This window comes from Anastrepha obliqua, chromosome 1 (assembly GCF_027943255.1).
Source record: "Anastrepha obliqua isolate idAnaObli1 chromosome 1, idAnaObli1_1.0, whole genome shotgun sequence".
NCBI classification, from domain to species: Eukaryota; Metazoa; Arthropoda; class Insecta; order Diptera; family Tephritidae; genus Anastrepha; species Anastrepha obliqua.
In genome coordinates this window covers 114,052,370-114,079,975 of record NC_072892.1, presented here as the reverse complement: position 1 = coordinate 114,079,975, position 27,606 = coordinate 114,052,370, and the positions used below count along the sequence as shown (strand labels likewise).

Below are 27,606 nucleotides of genomic sequence, written 5' to 3'. Positions count from 1 at the left end.
AGCAATTGGGTTTACAACTATATAGTTGCATGGAATGTTCATTAAGACATATGGGACGATTACATTTGCTGCAGTTATAACGAGTTTTACGTCGCTTTTTCGAAGAAGAAGCAGCACAATGGTAGCACGATGACCGTGTTAAAGCAACTTGAGCATATGATTGTTGCTGTGTTGCATCTGATGTCGATGGACAAGATTCCGGTACCTAAAAGTAGCGAAATAATTTATTTTAAATTAGTAAATATGAATACATGCATACACATATCTTTATACGCGGAGATGTATGTAGGTGTGTATATAATTCATACTCACCTTGATATTGAAAAGATTCATTGCTTGTCTTATATGAGCAAACCTCCATACTAATGAGTTAGTCGCCCGTTTCGTCATATGTGGGATAACTAGCTGCCGTGCCAATTCAATGATAAATGAGCGCCTCTTATCACTCTGCTTTGCCGGATTCAGCTCGTCATAGATGATGAATGAGGCCAAACCGGCAATATCAAGCATATGATAAAACATTGCCAGTGGCCAACGGTTTGTCGAGCGTTTGCACGAATAGCCAGTCAACATTTGATCCATTGTATCTACCCCCGCTTTAAATTTACTGTAGTCCAAAATTTGATCTGGCTTGAATCCTTTCAATGGATCGGTGCTTTGACGGTAATGGGCAGTGGATAACATAATTACTGGCTTTTTCGGCTTTGCCATATACGAACACAGAGCGATATTATTATTGTGATAACAAAATAAAGTGCTTTTAACATCACGCTTCGGGTTAAGCAATTCATGCGGAATGAAGGTCTTATTTTTTCTTACGGTACCGACGAAAGCCACTCTACGATCCATCAACATTTCTGCCAAGTTGCATGTTGAAAAAAAATTGTCAGCATAAACAGTCCTACCGCTGTCCATATAATTTTCCATCAATTTCATGACGACCCGTTCACCTTGATTCGTTTTTCGCTGGCCACCTGGTGGTTTTCCGGTATAAATTATACCTTTCAAAGGGTAGTTTGAAACAGAGTCACAAATCCACCACACTTTCATGCCATATTTTGCCGACTTACTCGGAATATATTGTGTGAATCGAGTGCGCCCACGATATGGAAATAACTGTTCATCGACGGTTACATGACAATCCGGAGTGTATGCTTTCTCTAAATTGGCCCTCAGCATGAGTCATACATCGTTCAGGGCAGCAGATTTGCTTTGCTTCAACCTCTCAGCACAAGTACCACTGTTATCGAAACGGATGAAAGTAGTTAAGCTCTTGAACCGATTCAATGACACAGTGGCCTTATAAATTGGCATATTGTAACTGGCCCACAATTCTTTCGCTGGCTGAGAATTCATACATTTCGTTTTCGTTAGTCATTACCCAAGAACGCTGTTTATTACTGGGATGCTTTTCATTCCATAGACGAAACGCTTCAACGGCTTTTCTGTTGGTTTCCCGCACAATGATACTTACGATTTCAGGAGACAGCAATAGCTTGAAAAGAGCTTTATGACTCGGTGACGCTCCTCGTAGTGGCCCTTTACGAGTAAAAGTTGTAACATTGTGACAACATCTTTCGACCTGTATATAAGGCCCTGGGTAATAGATGTGCTGCATGATTCCATTGTGGTTGAAGCCTGAAGGGCGATAGCTTCTCTATACAAATCCTCAATATCATCATGGTTTTTATCCAGAACAGCCTCTGACTCGATTTTCTGTTCTATATCTGATGCTTGACCGAAGTCACCTTCATCTGGAAAATATTCATCATCTTCTACGTCGCCACTTGTTTCAAATGGATCGGACTCCTGTCCCATAATTTCTTCAATTTGTGCCTGATGTTCTTCCGGACTCACATTTGCTGCACTTAGCTTACGAAGCAAACGCGTCATCACATCAACTTCATCCATATTTACTTGTTCCATTTTATTTAAAAAAACACTTCCCACTAATTAAAAAACACGTGTTCACTTTAATTTTCAAATGTCAACTAAAAAATTATCTCTGCCGCTGCCTCCGCTAACAGTTTAGTTGTTTACACCTAACGGTTAACCAATTTACATGAGAAGCTTATATGGGTCTGCACAGACCCATGTGAGCTTAATTAACGAAATTAGTTTAAAATTATTATTTTTACAACAAATATAGCAAAAATCTTAATTTTGCTACTCCATTGTGTTTAGCACACTACATTTTAGGAAGTCATGAACTAAGAAGCCTCAGATATTAAAAATAAAAGATCTACATACATTTAAAGATCGAATGGGTCTGGCCAGACCCATATGAACATCGGAGGGTTAAAGTGAATTGAAAAAATATAGATATTACATTTTGTTTCAAAAAAACACACTTACCCGTCGTTTTTGTACTTCTTATTTCTAAAGGAACTCCACAACAATAGCCCGTCAGTAGGTGACTATTTGTGTTTGAAATTTCTAATATTTCTAATTCAAAGTTACCAGCAGCTGATATCTGTAAGAGAAAATGTCGCAACTATATTAGTTATGAGAATTTTAAGTAAATCTCAATATTTTCTAGTCAATAAGTAATGTATACATAAATGCAAGAGCAGGACGGCAATTTTAAAATACCATTATCGGCAGACCGAAATGCTTAGAGTTCCGAAGGCAGATAACCGACTGGCCGTCTGATGTTAAAAAATTTCAAATTTTATTTATTTTGCGGTTACTAAAATCATTGATAGAAATTTCATTAAGCTTTGGCAAACCTGTCTTCAAATCACTCAGCAGTCATGATAGTACGGCATGAGCAGTCATATTTGATTAATCAATTTAGCTTCTTAACATCACAAATTTGTTGAAATGCAGAAAATTCTTTAGCACCACGCTCAAAGAAGAATGAAGAAGACATCGATGATCATATTTATTCAATATTTTAAACAGTGTGCTTAAGGTACAAGGTGGAGCAAAATTAATAACCCTATCAAAGGGCGTCGTACGTCAAACATATTTGACCCTTGTGAACTAGGCAGCTGCAGTATACAAACAGACAAGCAGTGGAACGCGTAATGATCGAACTAATAATTTTCATCACTCAAAATCATTTTTTATACATATTCAACAGTAGATTAAAGCAATAAAAATATTCCAGTTACTTGAATTAGAAAAGCAGTTTCTACTTAAATTTTCCATACATATTTTTACTAAATAAAAGTACAAAGAATGCCGCAAATAGAAAACTACTTCAAGCTTACTACAATAAATATTGAATAAGTACCCGCCGAGCCGCAAAATATATAGCAAAATGTTGTATTGAATAAAAATATGTTAACCATTAATTAAATTTAAATCATTACAAAATGTTCCAAATTTCGAATAAATAAATATACAAATATACATATATACACACATACCACTTTGTTAGGTTTCGGTTCGCAGGCTGCAAAGATTGCAAAAACTTTCAAACAACACTTCCCAAACCACCTCGAAGCACAACAGATAAAATTGCTTCTATTTATTATAATTTATTAACTTTCATTTCCCTAATCAAGCCATAAAAGCGCAAATAAATTGAATATTTACATGGGAATTGAATTGGAATTGAATTACAAAAACAAAAATATGCTAAAATGCCTATGAAGAAAAGAGTATCTTGAAATATCAGACAGTATTCGATAAAACAGCAGCACAATAAGCAGCCTGCTGCGATTTAATTAAACAGAAAATGCATTAGAAAAAAATTAATGGCAAGATGTGTAGAGAATAGTATTAGTCACAGTCTAGTCTCTTGGCGGCGACCTCCAATGATGCCAACTAGCATGGAGCGAAGCGCTGCGAGCGGACGGCGTGGCGCTACACAGTGGGCTAAATGGTACAGCCAGCGCGTATTAAGACACGATACAAATTTAAGAATAGCATCAATTGGGCTACTCATATTTTTAACTGATACCGCAGCAAGTTTTTCAATAACCTTTTTTTTTGTGGTTGCTGGTGGACTTTTTAGGCAGAATATAATATTCTACATATAAGGTGACCAGATAGCACTGATAGCACTTTTCAGCAGCTGCCAAAGTTACAAATGCCACTCAGCTGTCAAAATATTCAGTGAGATTCATTTCAATATTCCGCGTTTCACGCTTGCGGAAGTTAAAGTTATTAAAAATATGATCGAAATTCCAATTCAGTTCTGTGTAATTACCAAAACCCGAGATACATATATCTTTTATTGGCTCAGCGATTATATCAACAAGTAAAATTGTCAGTATTGGCGCAAGCACAATCCATAAGTATTCGGCCAAGCATCAGCGTATCCACATAGATTCACGGGTTTGGTGCGGTTAAGACCATCGTGGCATCATCGGACCTTGTTTCTTACGAAATGTAGTAGGAGATACCAACGTTATGTTATCAGAGCTTGACAACAACAGTATATCGGAGTTGTGGTGCCAACAAAATGGCGTTGCATGCCAAACAAGCGAACATTCGAAGTTATGAAGAAAATATTTGGCGACTGACTCAGTTCACAATTGCCCGCTGCGTTCATACGACTTTACACTCTTCGACTATTTGCTCTGAGACTACGTCAAGTTCTTAGTCTACGTTAACAAGCGTACAGCTTTTGATGAGCTCGAGGCCAATATTCGAGCCGCTTTTGCTGAAATAACGCTGCACATAGAGCAACGGGTCAGCAAAAATTTAACCGAATGCTAGAAACACTACCAGCGAATCCGAAGCGGTCAATTTGTGCTCTTCCATACATAATGGCATCGATGCAGTTTCACAATAAAGCCAAAACCAACTTGGCATCTTACTACTGTTGAAATGTTAGGTCAGTCATGCATGTGAAGTGTTTAGACGGCGAAGACATTTTGTACGTGCAGTTGATTAGTTAGGAGTTTTTGCGAATGGTCTACATAAAAATACACTAAAAACCCACCCCAGCTCCGTTTCCCTCCCGCGAGACAACCGTTAAGTAGTACTTCAAGGAAGGGGGAGCGGCCTATTGCCTCTTCATGAAGATCTGCGCTGTTGTTCAGCGCGACGCAGTTTGGAGATTACTATGTTTGCCATATTACATACAGCGGACCAATGTTCTTCTGACTCTAACATAATAACCACTAGGTTATCAGCCGAAATTGGCTTCCCCACCCTAGTGCTTAATTCCTCCCTTTCGAACACAAATCGCGGACAGACAAGGAAAACATGTTCTGCGTCTTCTACAGCTGGTGCACAATGAGAACAGTACGGGTCGTCTTCGTGCTTAAACCTATATAAGTGGGATTTAAATCACCCATGTCCCGTCAGTATTTGGGTTACATAGTAATCTAACTGTCCATGTTCACGGTTAACCCATTTGCAAATTGTGGGAATCAAACGGTACGTCCAGCGTCCGTTGGGGGACAAGCTCCATTTCTCCTGCCATGAACGCAGGCTACGCTCTCTTGCTATCTTGCGTATTGTCACCCGTTCTGAAGTAGCTTTTTTTATGTATATTTCCGCATACTCTATTGCCAGTAGGTTAATTGGAGGTAGTCCTGCTATAACCATAATAGCGTCTTCCGATACCGTGCGAAACGCTCAGCACACTCTGAGGGCACTTAATCGGTACACTTATTTCATGCACTTCACATATGAGGTGCAATTTGTGGCTTCCGCCCATGCTGGAGCTGCATACAGCATAATCGATGAGACAACGGAGTTGAGTAGTTTCCTACAGTTTTGCCTAGGGCCTTTGATGTTCATCATTATTCGCGTTAGCGCAGTTACTGCTTCTGCTGCCCTGCAGCTCGCGTACGCCAAGTGCTCTTTGAAATTAAGCCTACGGTCGATTATTACTCCCAGGTACTTAATGAATGGCTTCGATCCTATGCCATGATCGCCCACCATTATGTGGGCTGACTCCACAATCTTCCTGCTGCTAATTAGTACTACTTCGGTTTTTTGGTCCGCAAGAGTTAGACCACTATTGCACAACCATTCCTTTACCATGCCAACTGCTTGGGTGAATGCTTCTTCGGCTTGATGGAGTGATTTAGCCACGACCACAACAGCTATGTCGTCAGCAAATCCTACAATTTGTGACCCTAGAGGTAGATTTGGTTTACATATGTGTTCTTTGCTAAGTGAATGTCTGATGTGGGGTATTTTTACGCGAGTCACTAGTTCAGAATTATATAGAGGTCCAACTGGTACTAGTTTCAGCTCAGAAATATATTTTTATAATATCCTTTAACTCCGGGTGGATCGTAGGGCTAATTTGGTATCAGTAATCAAGTTTCTTCGAAAATGTATGGGACTATTCTTCTACTTACTATTCGTATTCGAATGTAAGCGATTATACAATTATAAAAATGTTTTTTTTTTTCAACTATATTTGAAAATAATTTGCAGTCTGTAGCTGCTTTTACCAGGTGACCCACAAGTTGTACACCGGTCAACTGCCTTATGTTCTTCAATCAACAAAACTGCTTCCGCCCAATACCTCTCCTCCCTTCAGTCTTGCCCTGCAATATGAGTTGTAGTAGTTCATATTTCAAATTTCGCAGAATATGACCCAGGTGTCATGTTTTTCTACATTTCATACACCTAAGTAGTGGTCTGTCATCATGAACTCTTAACAGCTCTTCTTTATTAGAAACGTGTTCGATCCAGGTTATTTTAGGTAATCTCCATAGAAGCCGCACTTCAAATGCTTCCAGTCTGTTCATATCTGACAGTTTTAGGGCTTATATTTTCAAGCCATATAGCAGAACCATACATAGTATCTTATGAAACGTATTTTTAGTTGCAGATTGAAGTCGCGAAATTTTAGGACTTTGTCATATTTAAGAAATGCGGGCCTTGCCATTTCAATAAGACATCTTATTTTTGTTGACGCAATCCAGTTTTCGTTGAGTAGAGAATCAAGGTATCTACATTTATTTACTTTTTTTTATTTTTCTAGTCAGTAAGGACTATCTGCACGCTACAATTGCCAGGCATATGGACAAACCACAGTAACATGTTTATATCGCGAGCCGCTTGATGCAAGGCGGACGCCCTCTGTAGCCGCCACTAACTTGTAGTTAGACGCTACTAATATATATATATACATATATAATTGGCGCGTACACCCTTTTTGGGTGTTTGGCCAAGCTCCTCCTCCTATAAGTGGCGTGCGTCTTGATGTTGTTCCACAAATGGAGGGACCTACAGTTTCAAGCCGACTCCGAACGGCAGAAATACACTCGGGGTTTGCCATTGCCTGCCGAGGGGCGACCGCTATTAGAAAAATGTTTTTCTTAATTTTGGTGTTTCACCGAGATTCGAACCTACGTTCTATCTGTGAATTCCGAATGGTAGTCACGCACCAACCCATTCGGCTACGGCGGCCGCCCAAAAGCTACTAGGTAGATTCGCGCTCACCATCGACTTTATCGGCTTTGCTCTCAGGATCATTGCTCTTACTAAGCCTCCTCACGGTGGCGAGATGTCAATCCCTCAAGGAGGCTAAAAAGTCAGGCATAACTCTGGTGCCAAGAGAACAGAAACCCTTGCAGTTCGCTCCGACCGGTTCGAGAAGACAGCCTCTCGTGGCGTATCGTGCTGATTGCGGTTTATACCCAAATTCGGGTAGAGAAAGTAGCGGTTTATACCCAAATTCGGGTAGAGAAAGTAGCAACCGGGTGTGGGACCCAAAGCACGGCGGAGACTTAGACACGCCTCGAACCACTCGAAAGGTGGCTAGAGTGTCAATTCTACACACTAATTTGACCCGCTTTTTAAGCAGCGTGGAGTGAAGCTGACGTCGACAGGTACCCACGTAAATCATACCGGACACTTTCTTCACACCGCTATTATTACGTTGAATTAAACCGTTCCTATAAACTATCCTATCGTTCTTATCTGGCCACCCTGTATATATATAAATGAAATATATAACGAGTTGAAGTGCTGTGATAACTGCAGAAAATTTTAAATATTTCAAGGCCACTGTGCGCTTTAGAAAATTCGAAACGAATGGTTTTAAGTGGTCATCGTAAATATAGAAATGAAGAGAAGAATGACAAGTTTTGTTGCGAATTATTAAAAAATATCAAAATTAGTTACAACTTATACATACATACCTACATATGTACTCACATATTTGTTTATCTAAAGCAGTTATTGACAGCTTAACAAAATTACATCAATATCGCGCTCTGATTTGTAAACCAACCAAATTTATTGCATATTTAATCGCAACCTGCGTTCCATAGTATAGCAACGAACGTAAATATATTTTGTACAACAACAAAGACCACAATCGGTTTTTTATGCCTATGAGAAAAATTCGCTTATACAAAAAATACGATTTAATTAAACAAGGTATCCAGCAGCTCAAACAACTTATAACTCATTACAGCAGCAGTGAGGCGCACAGCATACAGAATGAAAGCATATAAAAAAATTTGAATAAGAAGTTATTTAAGGTGCCTGTACATATATATGTTTGTGTACAAACAGACGCGCATACAGTATGTTAAGCTATGTGGCCTTTATTGAGCGCACACTGGCGCTGCATGCAATGCGAAGAGTAGTTTTAGTTAAGTGCGCAGCCGCCGCTGCCGCCGTCGCCATCATCATCAGTGAGGCTGATGCTACCCAATTTAAAGTAAGCAGATTATACTTATTCAACAAGTACTCGCACAATAAAAACGAATCAAGTAAAATGAGCCCCTGCAGATAAGCTAATCAAATTTTTCTTTCATTTCATGTCATTTCGTGCGCTTACTTGTGCGTTTAGAAGCTTACCTTTCCTGCAGATATATGTAGGTGCATAGGTAAGTACCACGCGGATTTTCATAGGGTGAGCTGGGTTTGAATAATAATGAAAAGCAGGAGGTAATACTAGTTAAGCGATGCAGTGAAGCTAAATGAAAACGAAATATAGCTGTATTGTAAAAGTATACATTGACATTTCCCGACTTGGGTATTTTCATTGATTCATTCATAACTTTCTTACTTATCCATCGATTTTCTCTGTTAGTAACTTAATTTTACAAAATTTGTATTATCTTTTAATTTTTTCTTTGTTTAGTTTTGAATTTTTTTATAGAGAAATAAGAAAATGTTGGTCTCCTTGGCGCGGGTATGAGGCTTAATTAGTGGATTATGGAGACTAACTGAACACGAACTAAGAGGGAAGCTCCATATGGGGATTGGCCAGCCATCCATCCGCTTTACGGTGAAATTGGTGGCCATCCAATCACCTGCGAAGATCGCCGTACCGACAAATATCCCTTATTATTTCTCAACCCCCGTCATCCCATTATTTTCTCTCCTTGCTCACTCCTTAATGCAGAATGTTATGCGACACCGTGCCCAGCTGGATCTTAACGGCGCCTCCCTAACACCGGGCCGCCTTAGAGAGTAACCACGACATGGGGCGCTGCCGTAATGAACCATTTGAACTCCCCGTTGTACTACTTAGACCACTGCGCTTGCCTTGTCGAGCAGGTGGCCATACGAAAAAGAAGAATTGAAATACCGACTCAAGCGACCAAACTTTTGCTGTAACGGAAGCAGGTTACAGTGATTGTGCTATGCAACACACGGATGCCATAGTCCGCAAAGACTTGGGCCTGGGAAGTATTGCAAGCGTTAATACTAACGAGGAAAAATCTTTACTTCGCTCTCCGGTGAAGCTTGATGGTGCCAGTTCTGTAAGTAAGAAAGGGCCTAGAGCTAAGGCAACCAAGGAGGGGATGAAAGCGAAAGCACGCTATAAGGCTGCGGTCAAAATCTGCGACAGGTTTAGCGGCATGACCAATCTGACACAAGCTGAAACGGAACGATTGGCATGGGTTAAAAAGGATGTTGAAAAGGGCTGTGCTCACTTTGCAAATCGGGCTCGGTGTGCTGCATCAAACCCGGCTTTTGTCAATAAGGTTGAGGAGAGACTGGCCGAAAAAAGGCAGCGATCGACCGAAAGCGAAGATAGGATGCCCACCACAAAAAGAAAGTGCAAAAACGGCAGGAGGTGGAATAATCTAACCACTTCCAAACCACGAAAATCATGATAAATACGCCAGATTCGTGCTAGCCCTGTCTAGAAAAGAAAGCAGAACTATCGCAGGTATACTGACAAAGCCACGTATACAAGATGGGAATTACAAACAATGAAAGCTACTGATTTCGCAATGAACTAAAAGAGAAGGAAACTCTTGAACACCTTCTATGTTCTTGCTCTGCATTAGCTAGAATACGAATGAAATGTTTAGGAGCTCTAAAATATGAGAGGTTAGAATGTCTGTCGGGATTAGAGCTCCAGCGCTTACTTAGATTCGCTTATAAAAAGAAACCCACTACAAGGAAACGTAAGGGTCAAGCTCCAAACGGTTAAGCAATTTCTCAGAAACTTCTAGGCCCATGGAAAAGTAATATTTATGTGAAATTTAAAGTAAATTCAATTATATTTCGTTTGCTATATTCGTATTAAGACTGGTTCATAGGAGGCGTTCGGTGGCATAATTAGGAATTAATAGCTAAATTAAAAAATAATTACAAGATAAAAGTTTATTTCAATGATTAGTACATAGGATAAGGAAAGTGCGGACTTTTTCTTATTATTTCCACTAAATGCTGACCATTATAGTACATCGGATACACCCGTACTCGGCGCCACGTGCTGGAGAAGTGGTGTCGGGGTGCCATTAACCTCGTGAACGATATTTTATTTTAGTACTGAGATGATTTCAGATTTGCTGGATTTGTCCCATTGCCTTTACTTTAGAGGCACCCTCCGTAGAAAAAAGCCCATAAAGGCAAGGTCGGGCGACCTGGATGGACGAGATATGTCACCAAAACAGTTTATCAGTTGATTAGGGAAGAAATCCAATATAGCGATGGTTCCTCTGGTCGTGTGGGGCGTGACGTCATCTTACTTAAACCGTGTGCGTGTATTGAAGGAAGGATGTTCTCTCATTATTGACAGAAAACAATCGCTTGGCATGCGCCGATAAGAAACACCGTCACAGAAATTGCTTGCCCCGACAATTTTCAAAAAAATGTGACACAGTTATTCCACTGCTTGACTATGGACACCAAACCGTCACTTGGATTGTTGATAATATAGTAATGGGTTCCGTCTTTTAGGTGACCAATAACGGATATTGTGCTTATTTACACTTCCAATACATAAAACTAAATAAACATAGGCTTCATCACTCCAAAGAAAAGTAAAATATTTACGCAAATTGTAATTGCTGTATTAAGTGCTTGCACTATTTGAATTTTGAAGTGGTGACGTCTAAGATCCTTCCTCAATATTTCATACACAATAGTTTTTGGAAGTCTCAGGACAGCCGACCTTTTGCGCTTGAAGTGACGCGGATTTTCATGGAAACTTGTAGCGACGTCTGAATGCTCTCATTTGTTCTCGATGTCCGGCTGGACCCCGGCCGTAGGCTGTTTGCTCCCGAACTTGATTCCTGGAACCTTCACCCCCACGAACGAATCAAATATTCACTTGGTGCGTCGCGTTGACATCGAATATTATAACGTGAACAAAATCTACGCCGAGTAGTTGCACACGAATCATTGGCCTTAAAACAGTTTCGATTGCGAACGTGTGTTGTTCATCCGTCTACGGCGACTTCGTGACTAAATATCCCGCAGGAATAACAAAACTCATATGCTCAGCGGTTATGGAGAAACTAATTCTATTACCAGACACCCTGTACAATCGTGATTAAGTAATTAACCATATATCTCGCTAATTTGTCAATAAAATCAAATTAACTCGACTCTGCATAGGAATTCGCGTAATCACATTATGCGGAATGGGTGGAAATATTCACCCTTTCTTTAATGAAATTTTCTTGCTAAACCACTGGCAAAAAACGATTGTGTTAATCAGACATTTTCTCATATTTGCTGAGTTCACAGTAAATTTTCCAGTTCTACTACTACTTTCCCTATTAATTTTTACGTAATTGATGCGGTCTAAACTTTGCAGTGTGCAATCGACAGATAAAGATTTAATTTTAATATTAATAAGTTATCCAATTAAGGCATTTCACTTAAAAAAAATTCAAATGCATCGAACTTAATAGAGAAATACTCGAAGTCGCATTTTTTATACTTTCATGAGTTAATATAAATTATTAAAATTAGAAAAAGAGGCAGGAGCATTCTTTTTTAGTGGAAGTAGCCGCATGTATCCATTGGGGATATTACACACATTCTACTTGTTACAACAACACTAAAAGAGCAACAAATAAGTAGCGCCAACCCAACGGAGACGCCACACGAGCTCTCTGCAATTACAAATGGCATCGGTTAGCCATAAACGCAGCAGCAAACAGCGTCTTCAGCAATACCACTGATTTTCTACACAATCCCATATGTGCGGAAAGCACTCTGTACAAATAATCATGGCTCCTTCAATTTAATACACGATAACATCTTTCACACGCCACATCTAATATCTTCCAGTGTCCACCATGTCGCTGCTCTTGCCTCCAAACAATTGCTACTTCTAATACAAAACATAAAATATGCAATTTAGTACCTGGCTGCTGAACGGCAGCAGGCAACAACATAGCGGCTGGCATGTATTAGTTTGGCAATTGAAATGTAAAGCGTAATACCAACAACACGCAACTACCAACTACTAACAACCAACTGGCAACTGTTGTATCGGCGCAATAGTCAACGCACCGATATGGCATTTTGCGATTGCAATTGCAAGTTTCATCCTTTTGTGTGCGCATATCTCACTTAATTTAAATGGTGCGTAATTTGACTGCAGTCCGAGGGAGGTGTGTGCGCTGGTGCGGAGCTGGTGCGGAGCCGGCAGGCAAAGGAGTAATCGCAAGTGGTCAGCACTTGACAGTAAGCCGCAATCGCACAACCGTTGCCAGCAGCCAAGGCTGACACTTAATTGGCCAACAGTGAGCGCTCGCTGAAATGTTTATTGGCCATCAATTCAGAAATTAGCTTATAAAACGGAATTTTTATATAGTAATAATCGTAGTTTAATGAGGCGATGCAACGTTATTTCTCAGAAAATATGAGTGGCGATGAGGATGGACACTCATGCGCCTGCGTATGTAAGGGAATTTTTATGTATGTGTACAATGTATATGTATCTGCGTATGTTTATGTTTTAACAACAGTTTTAAGTTCGAGCGGCCGTCATTTGTAATCAATAATTGCTAGTAATGTGTAATATTTGAAATATAAAGGAAAAATGCTTAAGCAACAAAGCTGCAAATGAGTAATGAAACATAAATTCTAAGATTGCATTAAATTTATCAGTCGAGGTGCGTACTTGAAATATGTACTTGTAATACAGGAAGCGATATTTGTGAGAACTTTGAGTAAGTGTTTGAAAAAGTTGCAGTAAATGCTAATGAGGAGAGGGCTCAAGTAATATAATGAAATATGTTAAATAACTTCGGTTACCTTAATTGATGCTTGGAAATTGACTCTCATTTCACCTATTTTCAACAGTGATAAGAAAAATAATATTAGCTACTTTAGGCCTATTCCAAAGCTATTCGCCACCGATTACTTTATGCTGTCAATAACATGGTGTGTCTGGAGCAGCATGGCTTCTCAATATGGGCCGCTGAACAGCGCCTAATTTAGCTGTCTTTTGGGATGATTGTATCACTGCCTTCCAATGATGCTGTCAGATTGACACCGTTTATGCCTACATCTCTAAGTCTTTTGATTTGCCGGATGGGTTGGTGCGTGACTACCATTCGGAAGTGCGTGGGTTCGAATCAACGTGCATGAACCATTAAAATTAGTTTTTTCTAATGCCCCTCAGCATGCAATGGTAAACCTCCGAGTATATTTCTGCTATGTAATCTCCTCATAAAAAAATCATTTGCCCTTCGGAGACGGCTTAAAACTATAGTAAGTAAGTCCCTTCATTTGTCGAATACCATCAAGACGCATACCACAAGTAGAAAGAATAGATCGGCCAAACACCTAAAAAGGGTGTAAGCGTCTATTATATATATAGCGCTAGACTTTTTGGATTTAATAACTCGCCCAAAGGCCTTAGTATTAGACTTGATATTCTCTTCAGTCCTATGAATAAAGTTCCTGCACAGAAAATTGATTAATCAGTGATATTTTAAATAATTAAAAATTGAAAGAAGCGAAACGCGGCAAGCAACGCCAAACGAGAATTTGCAATGTTGAAGCAACAAACGACTCCCTGTTTGAATGCGGTCAAACTCTCTTGAAAGAGGGGAGTAATATCAGTTTTATGAAGTATCATATAACCGTACCCGCCAGCGACGACTTTGTTGTTGCTTTCAAATTTTTCGTCAAGCGAGCAGAGCTCAAATATAGCGAGCAGAGAAGCGTAAAGGCAAAGGCGCCTAACGAGACATGATGTTTGTTAGCAGGCGATAAACAAATTTAGGGGTCACATCAAGAAAAACTAATTTTTTGGGCCATTTATGGCATGGTGCCACATGCATGATGACAAAAAGTAAATGGAGAAGAAACTAAAAAAAATTAATTTTGTTGAAAACATTAAAATTAACAAAATTAACAAATTTAATTTTTTTTTTGGTTTTTTTTTACTTTATCTATGAAATAAATTCTTTTGTTTAAAAATTTTACTCACACCAAAATTATTTTGAGAAAGCATGATTTACCACGTATTCACCATATTGTTTTCAATAACTATGTTACATTGGTCATCACTTTTTGGGACTAGCATTCAATAGGTAAGATTTATGTATATTTTTCTTTAAAGAAAAAAATTAGATAATAAAGTATAGAGGGTATTGCCAATATATTGGTTACTATTGAAATCAATTTGTATTAAAACATAAAATTTTTAGACTCCTGTCACCTTCAGTATACCTTCACAGAAGTGTACCTTGAGTAACAGATGGGTTAATAAAAGGGTTCGTTAAAACTAAAAATATGAATATAAATATGAAATATAAATATTCATATGTTTATTAAATATTTAAAATACGAACGTTCTTCTTCTTCTTAATTGGCGCGATAACCGCTTACGCGATTTTGGCCGAGATTAACAAAACGCGCCAGTCGTTTCTTTCTCGTGCTAACCGGCGCCAATTGGACACACCAAGTGAAGCCAAGTCCTTCTCCACCTGATCTTTCCAACGCAGAGGAGGCCTTCCTCTTCCTCTGCTACCACCAGCTGGTACCGCATCGAATACTTTCAAAGCCGGAGCGTTTGTATCCATTCGGACGACATGACCCAGCCAACGAAGCCGCTGGATCTTTATTCGCTGCGCTATGTCTATGTCGGCGTAAAGCTCATACAGCTCATCGTTCCATCATCCAAAATACGAACGTTACTGTTACTTATAACGGAGTGGTATGTATTACTTCCCCAAAATTTATTATTATAGCTCCGTTGCTGTAAGCATAAGTTCCAAAGCCTTACGAAATCTCCATTAAAATTCCTAACTTTTACAATACCAATAATTATTTGTGGCAGCAGTAATTTATGCCGCTAAACAGGCACCTGATTTGCCCCAAATCTATCAACAAAGAAAAACGAATCACAAAATTGCGTATGCAAAATACGCAAAGAGCATTCCTATGTCAATGGGTATTCTCATTGTAGTGGAAATGGAGAAAATTCCAAGCATCAAGGAATTAACATTGACAGAAAAGCATTTACATACTCGTCCACCGCAAACGCTGATTGCCACTTTGCGCTGTCGATGCTGGTTTTTTACAATTTTCGCTTGGCACACAACCCACGAGCGCTACTGAAAATTCCAATTTACATGAACGGTTTGAAAAGTTGACAAACAAAACAGCCGCCGGATTGTCGCTTGCCACAAAATCATCCGGATCGCCATATCACTGCATCAGTTGGAGCATTAAAATGACTTTGACAACGCCTGACACGTCACCAGATTACGAGTACCGCAACTAACTGACCGACTGACTGACCGATCGGCTGCTCATTTGCTTGCCCAATCGCTCCCTCGTTAAGCTGCTGCATTTGCAATCGTTGGCAATTGAGTGCGCATTTACATGTCGCTGGACGACAAACGTCAACAGCTGCCAACAGCAGCAATTGCCAAAGGCTCCAAACTTTTGCATTGCACACAGGTACACAGCGCACACATCATCATCATCTGCGTTCAAACGTGCGCCGTGATAGCGCAACAAGTGCACTACAACAGAAACAACAAGCTTGAAACGCACAACAGAATTAAATGTATCCTCGTTTTTCAAGCCTTAGGGATCTTTTTATGTATGCACCCAGAACCATTTGCAGTGTCATCCCGAGCACATCACATCACAACTCATCTCAGCCGTTCTCATTCACGTTGTGCGATTTCTTGAAGCTGCGCTTGTTGTTGCTTTATGTATTGGTTGGTAGGCAGCCTTCGCGCATCGATCGTCCACCGTCCACCGTCGCATATGTATCAGCTATGCAATCAGAGGTCGTTTATCGCTTCACTTGCCTGTCCGCTTTGTTTTTTATCTGTCATTTTAGCTTTGCTGTGATTTTCTACTTCGCGGGCACGTTTGAGGTCTTTTTCGGTCAAGATGCGCTTTGCGCTACTTGTACATACTCCTCATTTCCGCTTCATCATTCGCAGCTTCTTTTTCTATCAAGCTGATGTGCGCGTATATCTTTTATTCATACAATTTCTGAGCTGATTCTTTCGATTCAGTTCGATCTAGAGCGATTATTAGTGTTGTTGCATTGAAGTAAGTTAAGAAAACGAAAAAAAGTTCCTGTTTTTATTTTCATTACTTATGTGTGTAGTAACTTCTTTAGGTTTTTCTTAGGAGCATGATTCTACACTTTTTTCCAGTTACGGAAGCTGTTCTGATGTTTGTTGGTGCTAGTTTTGTTATTGTTATTTGTTTTGTTGTTTTCATTTCAACCGTTGTTTGAGGCCACTTTCAGGTGTTCACAAGTTGTATAGCAGAACATTGTAAGAGTATTGTTGTTTTCGCTTCATGTTTTATTGTTGTTACTATTGCCTTTCAGCGGAAAATATTCCCAGATTCCCACCTGTGTGATCGCCTGGCACCACAATGCGTTCAATGGCTTTTTGCCTCTGCTGCCGACCTTCTTATTCTTCAGAGAAAGGGAACCTCCTCTGATTGGCATGCACATACGAACATATGTGCGTATACGAGTATGTATGTATATGTATGCACGCACATGCATTCGATTAAATTCATGCACGAACACAGAACGATTGATAGCATTAACGATCATCAATCGGCGAGTTGGACATTAACAAACAAACAAGCAGGAGTATATACATACATACATATACGCGATTATGTATGGAAGTATGCGTACAAATACAAAATCAAAGTTATGTATGCGCATGCATGTATGCATTTTTATCTTTACCCGCAGGTATGTTTGTTTATTTGTAATTTGTGCAAGCCTTGCGATGTGGAGCCACAGTGGGCAACTGTTTTCACAGTATTAAGTCTGGGTATGAAGCTTCTAAGAGTTCAGAAATTTGTTGTATGTACATATCTTAAAACTATGGATGTGAAGAATTTCAAAGCAAACAGGAAAATATCGTAATCTCAAATAACTAATTCAATGAAGAAACTTTTTAAATCTGAGTTGATTGTTATTGAAAATATCTTCAATAACCTCAGTATATGCGTTTCAAAGCTTAGTCATTTATATTAACTCATTTATTTAGTTGGCACTACAACCGTATGCCAGTTTTGGCCGAATATAAAACATTACGTTATCTAGCTCGGTTCGCTGCTTGCTGGCACCAGTTGGTGACAGCGAGTGCTGCCAGGGTATACCTCAATTGATCTCCCCAACGTAGATTAGGTATTCTTCGTTGTCGACCAGTGGGTTTCCTCTCGCAGGACTGCCGTGCCGGAGCATTTTCGTTCATCATCGAGACATGGCCAAGCCATCGCAGCCGCTATATTTTAATACGATTTACTATGTCTACATTTCGGTATAGCTCATACAGTTCGCTGTTCCATCGCATACGGAACTCATTCTCACCTACGCGAAGAGGGCCAAAGATTTTTCAGAGCTTTCTGTCGAACGTTCCCAGTCATCGCCAAGCATTTGCGCCATATACAAGTTCGAAGATGATTAGTCTTTTGTACAGCGTTGTTTTCGTGTTCCGAGAGAGAGCTCTACTTCTCAATTGCCTACTGAGCCCAAAGTAATACCGGCAGGTACTGTTTTTCTTACTCTCGTTCACCGCAAGACCTACTTTTTCTGCTTCCGTCTCCAGATTGGAGTACGCTGAACATATGGCTCGGTTGTTCAGACCGACAATATCATCATCATTTATAGGGCAGTTAATATAAATGTTCACCCGAATTTGAAGGATCACTTAAACATTTTTCAAGGATGTATGTGCGCCACTAAATTTTATTAAGTTGAGCTCAAGGTCGGCTTTTAAAGAAAACCCTCAATTTTATGTTGTTTATTTATTTAGTCGGTAGATATTTCGAATTCAGTCTGAAGATATCTTCAGACTGCAAAAGTATGTTGAAAAATTAACCGACCTAGTGAGCTGAGGAACCTGAGCTTTCTGCGATATTATGTCAAAATTTAATCATCTGGTGCTGAGATCTTTAAAATGAATGCAAAAAAACTTTATTGGAAGATATACACGGGATCGTGATTTAAGAACAATGACTTAACCACCCACTATTAATTGTATATAAACATAACGTTGCAATATTTTAAACACACCACCACTTTTTTCATAAAAATAAAATTCATACTACAACAAAAAACATATTGTATAACTTTTCACAATTTCATCAAAACTTCCAATGAGAGTAAATTGCGTCCAGGGTGTAGCCTATCCCCAATTCCTTTTATTCTGGTTATCGAAGATATCATGACCTCTACTTTTCTTGTTGGAGAATGGCGTGATTTTCAATGGAAAGTTGACAACCCCATGCTGAAATTCCTGGCCTATGCCAATGACATCTGCTTATTGTCACCCAAGTTTTCAACTTCAGCAACTTCGTTCAACTGGACTAAAGATGAGTGTCCAGAATGTAAAATCCAGTATGAAAAATCCTAAGAGGCAGGAGTTCGAGTGCGTGCAGAAGTTTTGCTAGCTTGGGAGCTTGGGAGCTTGGGACGCTAGCGGAGGCTCTGATATAGAAGTTAAACAAAGGATATGCAAAGCGAAGTCTGCGCCTCTATAGGAAGACAACAACATACGTGTCATTATAATGTATTCCTATATGGATGCACCATTTGGAAAATTACAGTAGTAATCACAAAACGCCTCTAAACATTCACTAACCGAAAAATGAGCAACTACGAATTGCCAATCAGGTCGACGTTACCAATCAAGCCAAGATGGCCGGTGAAGTGCAAAGAAGTGCAATGGATTGGTCACACACTTTGAAAGGATGACGACAAAGTAGCTAAGAATGCGTGCGCTAGAACCCGTTCCAACAAGTAGGGCGTGTATTTGGAAAACCTCATATAACCTGGCAAAGATCAACCGAATCCAAGATGGCAATACACGGCTTAGCATGAAGCAAATGCAATTTCTTATCTCTTTCTATACTGCATACTCGTACTATGATTCACGAACGAACGACGCCACTTGAAAAAAATGCGTGATTAATTTTGCGCCACATTGTATATGCTTTCCCATATATTAATTTTTATGGGACGACTTTTTCGACATCTTTCCTAACAGATTCCGATTCTACATAATATTCTAAGAAAAAAGTACAGTAGAGCACAGCTCTAAAGTCAACTTCGAGGTACGCAAATTTTAAAGTAAGCTATCTTTAGTTAATACGAAGTTAATTTGAATATAAATATTTACTGATGTACTGAAGTTAATTATATGTAATATTTAATACTAAACAGGACAAGTGATGTACGTATATATATAAATATATATATATAATTTTTTTAAATAAATCAAATAACATCTATAGATCTTATATATGATAGTTGTGTACCTATACATGTATGGGTCGTATCACGTCAAATATAGGAGCAGAGTAATAAAGCCATGAGTCCATATAGCTTTATTTCCATGGACGAAGTGAAATAAGGCCATAAGCAGAAACTTTGCATATGGGTAATAACGCCATACGGCTTTCACATACAATTTTTGGGTTGGCTTTTCATTACTACCTCGAAAGCTTTGCATAAAATATTCAAATGCGTGCGCTTAATTTAAAAATTATTATACACAAATGTAGCAAATATATCTACATGTTGTTTGATAAGGTCCTAAGCGGGTTCGTGCGCCAAATGCCGATAACGTCAACGCGCCCATGCGGACGAGCCACACCAACTTTTAAACTTTTTCAAAGATGAGGAACCGCTATTAATTCGCTATTTTTTTTTTAAGTTCAAAATATGCTTTTTGTTAGCTATTATGAATTCTAAGCCTTGCTTAAATACCAATATTATATTTTAAAGTATAATTAAAGAACTGTTTGCAGTTTTTAGAAGAGTGAAATTGACATTTGGCCTTTCATAAAAATAGTGCAAATTTGGACTAAAAAATCGCGTGAAGTTGAAGAATAGGAATGCAAACAGTGTGTCCAATTTGTCGTAGCATTAACAAGAATGGCATATTGATATATTCTTAAATAAATATTTATAAAATTATCGTTTGTTAATAAGACCATATTCTAAATATGGTCCGATTCCGATCCCGATCCACCTTCGCCCAACACCAGCACTTCATTTAACATACATAACAACAAGAAATAATTCATTAGTGGATTTTAAGGCGTTTATCCTGCAGAATTTCATTCGACGTACTTCTGGGAAATTATGCACTCAATTTTGCACACTTTCGTTCACTGTACATACATCGGTATTTATAAGTATTATCGAGTTATTCGTTTACTTGCTTTAGTCTTTTTGTAATCATTAAAACGGTCGTTCTTGTCGTTTTTTCTTTGCGTATTTTTTTTTTTTTTTTGTCTTATTTACTTTTGCACAGGCATAGCTGAACGTACAATTTGCTTGGAACGAACGATCGATCGATAGTTGCTTCGATTTGTGGCGGCAACTTGCAACTTGCAACTTGGGCAATGTGTAACGCAACACTGCTGCGTTTGCTGCACGACGCCACACGTTGGCATCTTGATTGGTATTGTTGCGCATGGAACCGGTTCGCCGGCATAACATTACTCGTACGAGTGCCGGCCAATGCTCGACAAAGTTCAGCACATTGCTCCAATGTCGCCGCAAGCCACACGACACCCCCCCACACACACACATAGCATTTTCCGTTGGCGCATCTTCGTTTTCTTTCGCATCATCTTTTGCAGAGGACATCTGTTACAAGAATGGCGCGGAGGCACTTTTCTTCGATTATTCATTAAATCGCAGCAACTCAGCCAAATCATCATTTCAGCCATCCACATCATTACCGACATGAATGCGACGCTGCCGCCGTCGCCATACCTTGTGAGTTACGCTACACACATAGTTGTTTTTGTACATACATATTTCACCTTGGCGCGAGCGGCTGGCCTCCAAGTTGACGACGGTGCAACATCTGTGCATCGACGCTTCCTTCATCAACTCAAGTCCGTGAGACACCACAGCCAGCTAAATCGTGCTTTGGAGACTCGGAAGACTTTCGCGCTCGTGTTAAATTTTATTAATGAATGTCATGTACCCCAGTCAGTCAACAGTCGTCCCAGTCGTCGCACTCGCCGCCGCCGCCGGCTTCTTGACAAACGGATGAGTTATTAGCCGCCAAGAGATAGCCGCTCGCCGCAAACTCATGGCAATATTTTCAAATTGAAGCGCATCGTAAGCTGTTCGTTCCTCGTGCGGTGTCAGCCGCCACATTGAAGAACCGAAAAATTTTGTCGCACTGCAGTTTGACAACTCACAAGCAGGTGTTTATGTGTGAGTGTGTATGAGTGTGTGTAACTTGTTAATGTGAATTAGCAATACTTTGCCGTCAGCGATCGCTGTAAGTGCTTAGTGGTTGCATGGTTTCGGTACCACAAATGCACACACATGCATACACATATACTTTTTAGCTTGTACGGGTATATTCAGAGTTCATCAATGACACCCTCGATGTGGAAGTTAGGAATGTGTCTCTTGTGGTCACCACATTAACACCCACTTAATGAGGATTTTGTATAGAGTTTCGTCACGGCAAGTGAAACTAGCCAAGTAGCCAATAAACTGTCGTCGTTTAAATTTTTACTTTTAGTGATATGTGGAATATGTAAGTCATTTCCAGTAAAACCAAATGCATGAAAGAAGTTGCCCAACCCACCTAAAGCTTTAGTTTCAAGAAAATTCTTATTACGCATTTCCGAGATGATCTCCTCTTAAAGAACAATAATTATAATTTATTCTTCTTACCTTATAAATAAAAAATGAAATGTGTGTGTGTATTTTATAGGCCCATTTTGGGTGTTTGGCCGAGCTCCTCCTCCTATTTGTGGTGTGCGTCTTGATGTTGTTCCACAAATGGAGGGACATACAGTTTCAAGCCAACTCCGAACGGCAGATATTTTTATGAGGAGCTTTTTCATGGCAGAAATACACTCGGAGATTTGCCATTGCCTGCCGATGGGCGACCGCTATTAGAAAAATGTTTTGCGTGATTTTGATCTTCCACCGAGATTCGAACCTACGTTCTCTCTGAATTCCGAACGGCAGTGACGCACTAACCCTTTTAAACTCTTTTTAGGGCATTTGGCCGAGCTTCTCCTATTTGTGGCCCATTTCAATATTTTTCACAAATGGAAGAACCTACAGTTTTAAGCAGACTTCAAGCGGCAAATGGTGTTTTATGAGGAGCTTTTTCTTGGCGGAAATATATTCGGAAGCTTGCCGAGTAGTGACCGCTATTAAGGAAAACTTTTTCGATTGTTTTGTACGGAGATAGAATCATTAGGTACAGAGGTTCGAACCTACGCACTCCCGAATGGTAGTCACGCAGCAACCATTCGGCCGCCAGAACAAATATTAAACGCCTGAAAATACAGCTTTCATCGAAAGTGGCATACACAATCGACGGAAAATTCATAAGCTAAAGCGTTAAATCGGTTACTTTACTTCGCTTCAATTAAATTGAATTTAAATCAATTTGATGAAAATTTGAATTATGAGTATAACTCCAAAAGTTATGAGAATCCCATTGTGAAATTTTCAAGTATTACTGAGGCTATAAGTGAAAAATTAAAATCAAAAATCTGAAGCGATATATTTTTCAAGAATGACAAAGGAAAATATTTTTCCAAACACATAAAAATTATTTTATTTCCCAAAAAAATTTTTTCTTTGAAATGTATGTTTTGTTCTAAAATACTCCAGGCGCATTTATTAAAGGTGGTGGCGCTAGTCCAACAGCACTGTTTTGTACATTTGATTGTCATGGCAAAGTATTGGAAAAGTAGAAAACAAAAAATTAATTCTGTGCTGACAGCCACATGGGCACAGCGAAAGAAAAAAAAACAGATCAGCTGATTTACCAACACCACTTTTAATAGATTCGCTTAAAAATACTCAAAAAAATATTAAAATTTTTTTAAGAAGCGAAGATACTTCACTTTAAAAAGGTGTACATTTTTTCCAGAACTTCTTTAGTTCACTTCATTATACTAAAATTTACAAATAACCAATTTTCAAAAAAATGTATGATAATGACCAAAATATATAACTAGAATCGCTCTGTTGCGGAAATGCTCTTAAGTACTACGAAAAGTTTATGCAACTTTAGGGATTGCGAAAAAATCAGTTTTTCAATTGAAGTAATTGAGCCCTACAAGAACCTTGACATTTGACACAGATTAGTCACAATTCCCATTTCGTTGTCATTTGAGTTGATCAAATTAAGAAAAAAAACTCACTGATGGCAATCGCAAATCTGCGCTGGATTTAATTCTGTGGTTTTTTTTTTTTTGTTTAACTGATCACCCAGACAGTCGATAAAAACTTAAAATATGATATAAATCGACAAATAAACAACAACAAAATCAAATTGTACCAAAATCACAAACTAAACCTACGGCGCAGCAACATGCAACATACAGTTGACGTTGTCGGAGAGATGGGAAGCGAACGCACGAAAATGTGGACGTACACTGCAGACGTAAAAGAATTCTTTAATGGTAAAGATTTTCGACTAATGAAGATAATTTATTATGAGATTCCGTTTAATTAAACCGAGATAAGTGGTGGCGGTGGAGGCGATGCTGCTGCGGCTGTTGATGTTTAGCTGGTGGTGCGGTGGTCGAAGTGATAGCGGCATAACCAAAACAAAAATAAAATGAAAAAACAAAAAGTGATCACCGCAGCGCGTCAATCTGCTAGTGTAGCCATGCACTCAATTGCTCTGCGCACTGAGCTACAACGTTGAATCCTCTTTACCACTTCGGCACTTCGTTTTGTTGCTACATAGTCAATCAGCAAGATTATTTTTTTTTTTTTTTCAAATAACGCTTAAACCAAACATTACCGTCCAACTGCTATCGATGTTAAAAAAGCGTCCGTTTTGTTTTTCGGCTACTTCCTTTATATTTTCGGGTTGTTTTCATTTTATTGCTTTTGTTTTGTTTTAACTGCTTGGTGTTCCATTTAATGACATCGTTCGTTTGGTAGCCCAATCAGTCGGCAGTTTTGTTAATTTCCCATCAAAAGTCTGAAGATTGCGCGTTAAGATCAACAGGAACGAGATCAGAATAACAAAATAAAGAGAACAGCGATAAAACAGACACAAAAAATCAATAAACAAAGTGCGGCATACAATGATGTAGGCTGCAGTAGACGAAAAGGATGAGGCAACGAGGTTAGGCAAATAGGAAGAACAGCAAGTGAGAGCCATCGGCAAAGGAGTAACATAAATAATAAAACCAACTTTTTCCCTGCGATACTAGGGGGACGTTCGCATGGTATGCGGATCATTATTGCTTTGGCGCTGGGAGAAAGAAAAAGCAAAAGTTGGTTAAACGTCGAGATCTAAAAATGTAAATGTGCCTACAGAAAGAAACATTCATCAGCCGAATAAATCATTCTATTGAGAGAGGATAGCATCGTTCACTTGATGGTAAAACGGGGGCTCAAAATATAAAAATACTCAAATGAAAGTTGAAATCTTGGCATAAGGTTCGGAATGGTTCAAAAGATTGGTGATTGGGTTTATATGGTTTAAAAAAGAGGCTTACAAAGCTGTGATACTCAAGATGAAACATTAAAACTAACTTGCACCAGCAAAAATTGACGCTGTGAGCAGTTTAACTATAAACATTATACCCAGCATTTTTCTACGACTAGGTAGAATGAGCAGGTAAATCAGCTTTAAACGACTATTGCGTGAGAGACGATCACATTACGAGTACCATCCAAAATATCTTAAAGTAAATATTTGTTTTTGAATGAATTCCACATTATTTATTTATTTATGTAAATTTCGTGCAGCGAACCAGTGACAAGTACCATGCATCTGCTTACGCAGCGATATTTCGATTGATTTGCAAACGGAATTTGGATTACCTATGATAAGCTGGCGCTTCGCGTGCGCCATATTTCTCACTGATGTTCCGCTGGTTCGCAGAACACACAAACAAAAACAAAACACATTTAAAATAATAAAAAAAAAATAAAATGTGAGGCAAGTTGTTTTCTCATAGAGTTTCGGATCTGATGTCTGGATTGCGTGTCGTACCTACCAAACCAACGTCTCGTGTCCAATAATTATCCATTATTTGATCGCATTCAGTATTGGAAATCATGTCTTTGGTCTTATCAACACAGTCTCTTTTTTGTATGAAAATCAGGTCAATTAGGAGTAAGCAATGTTCAAGACCTCTGCCAGCTCTCTGATGGTTATTGATTGATTTGGGGTAATTGGTCAACTTTTCGCTCACTTTATTGATGTTTTAATCAGTTTTCGATGCGAACGGCTTGCCACTAAGTTCTCTCTACGCCATCCTCAATGGACTCACAATCTCTTCTGAAGCGTTCATTCCCGTCGTAAACGGCTGTTTTCTTTAGAGTATCATTACTAAAACATTTTCCCAAAATTTCTAAGGTTTGCACACAATTGAATCCATTTTTAACACAAAATTTTATCAAACTCGTTGTTGCAAATTCAAATCGATTTTTAAAATTGTAAAAAATCGAAAACACCTGTAGAGGTCCAAGACGGTGTAACTTTTACAAATGTCAAGCAATGGATATTTGGTACAAATATTAACCTAACAAAAAGAAAAGAAAAACAAACAGAACTCAAATCAGCTGAGAGTTTTTTTTATCAAAACGGTAACCTAGCAGCTCGGATACAAAAGAACGTAGCAAAAGTTATATACTTTTTCAGACCGTAATCACTTATTTTATAAGAAGCTAACTGAAAGTGCAGAGTCCAAGGCGGCATGAGCTCCAGCTTTGTTTTACTATGCATACCTATGTAAACATGGTGGATTTTCAGATTGTATAGGCACACAGTGTATGTACAAATGTAGCTTCTACTTATGGAAATGAAATATACCAGGAATTAATTAATTACCAAAACTTTTGCTTTAATTATGAAATCAAGTCCTAAACCATCTAGCCTTAGCATAAGTAATGAGGTTCGATGCCCTTTTTTTCTTCAGACAACGCAGCACAATACTTAGTGTATGTAATTGCAACCAAAATCAAAAACATTTATCAACACAGTGAACAGTCTATGAAATGCGCGCATGCTCATCGAAATTTCCAAAACCCAATGCATTAAAACTAAATAAAAAAGGAAAAAGAAACAAGCGGCTTTAAATGATTCTGTTGTGTTTGGTGGCCCCCCAAATAAGCAATCAACTAAACAGCAAAATGTACAGTCATTTAATTTAATTAAGGACCGCCTTCTCGGGAACACTGGAATGCCAGTTAAGCAGGAAGGCAGGCAGGCACAACAGTACAAGCGTGGCTCCCATATGCCAACCCATACGCATTAAGAAGGCATCCATCGCTCATTAGTGTTGTAAGGGAGTCAAAACTAACACACCAGACAAAAAGTAATAAATAATTAAATACCTAAACATTATCTTAATCGTCTTTGAACAAACCTATTTACCCGTTCTAATTGTGTATTTTCGTCTATTAACATTGAATATTTGTAACTTAATAAACGCTTTAATCCGCTTGGCGACTGCAGGCGTTACTGGCATTGGCATAGGTGTACGTATGTATGTATGTATGGTAGTTAACATAAAAAATTGTTGCTGCTACTGATGAGCAATACTATTTATTTAGAATGAAACGAATCAGCGACAGTCGTTGTTAGTAGCGATGGCGGTGGCGGTGTCGGTGAACTCCCCAGACGCACTGCAACACCTTTTTGTAAAATAATTTTTTTCTCCTTTTGGCTACCTTGATTATCTGTGTGGCCGTCAGCATGCATGGCAGCACACACACACTATTGCATAACTTTGATTTTTTCCACATTTAATCCACAACAAATGTGAGTCATCAATTTTATTGCCTCATTTTGGTGGGATAAAAATTTTAGTGGCACATCAGCGCCAACAAAACATGCAATGTCCAGGTGCCCGAAGGTGTATGTTATAAATGCATGCATACGTACGTATATACATACATACATACTTCCATACATAAGCACAAACATGCATGCACACGCCTATGTACCCCTAATTCATACTTACATATGCGACGGCTTTGCAGTGCCTGGTAGAAGC

General features: G+C 38.9%; 1 protein-coding gene across 1 annotated transcript in view; it reads right to left on the bottom strand.

Moving 5' to 3' along the window:
- LOC129235709 (protein serrate) overlaps positions 1 to 27,606 on the bottom strand; it is a 128,791-nt gene that overhangs the window by 94,083 nt on the left and 7,102 nt on the right. The window contains exon 2 of the mRNA XM_054869703.1: positions 2,356 to 2,473. Within this exon, the coding sequence (XP_054725678.1) occupies positions 2,356 to 2,473 (118 nt within the window). The remainder of the gene's footprint in view (positions 1 to 2,355; positions 2,474 to 27,606) is intronic.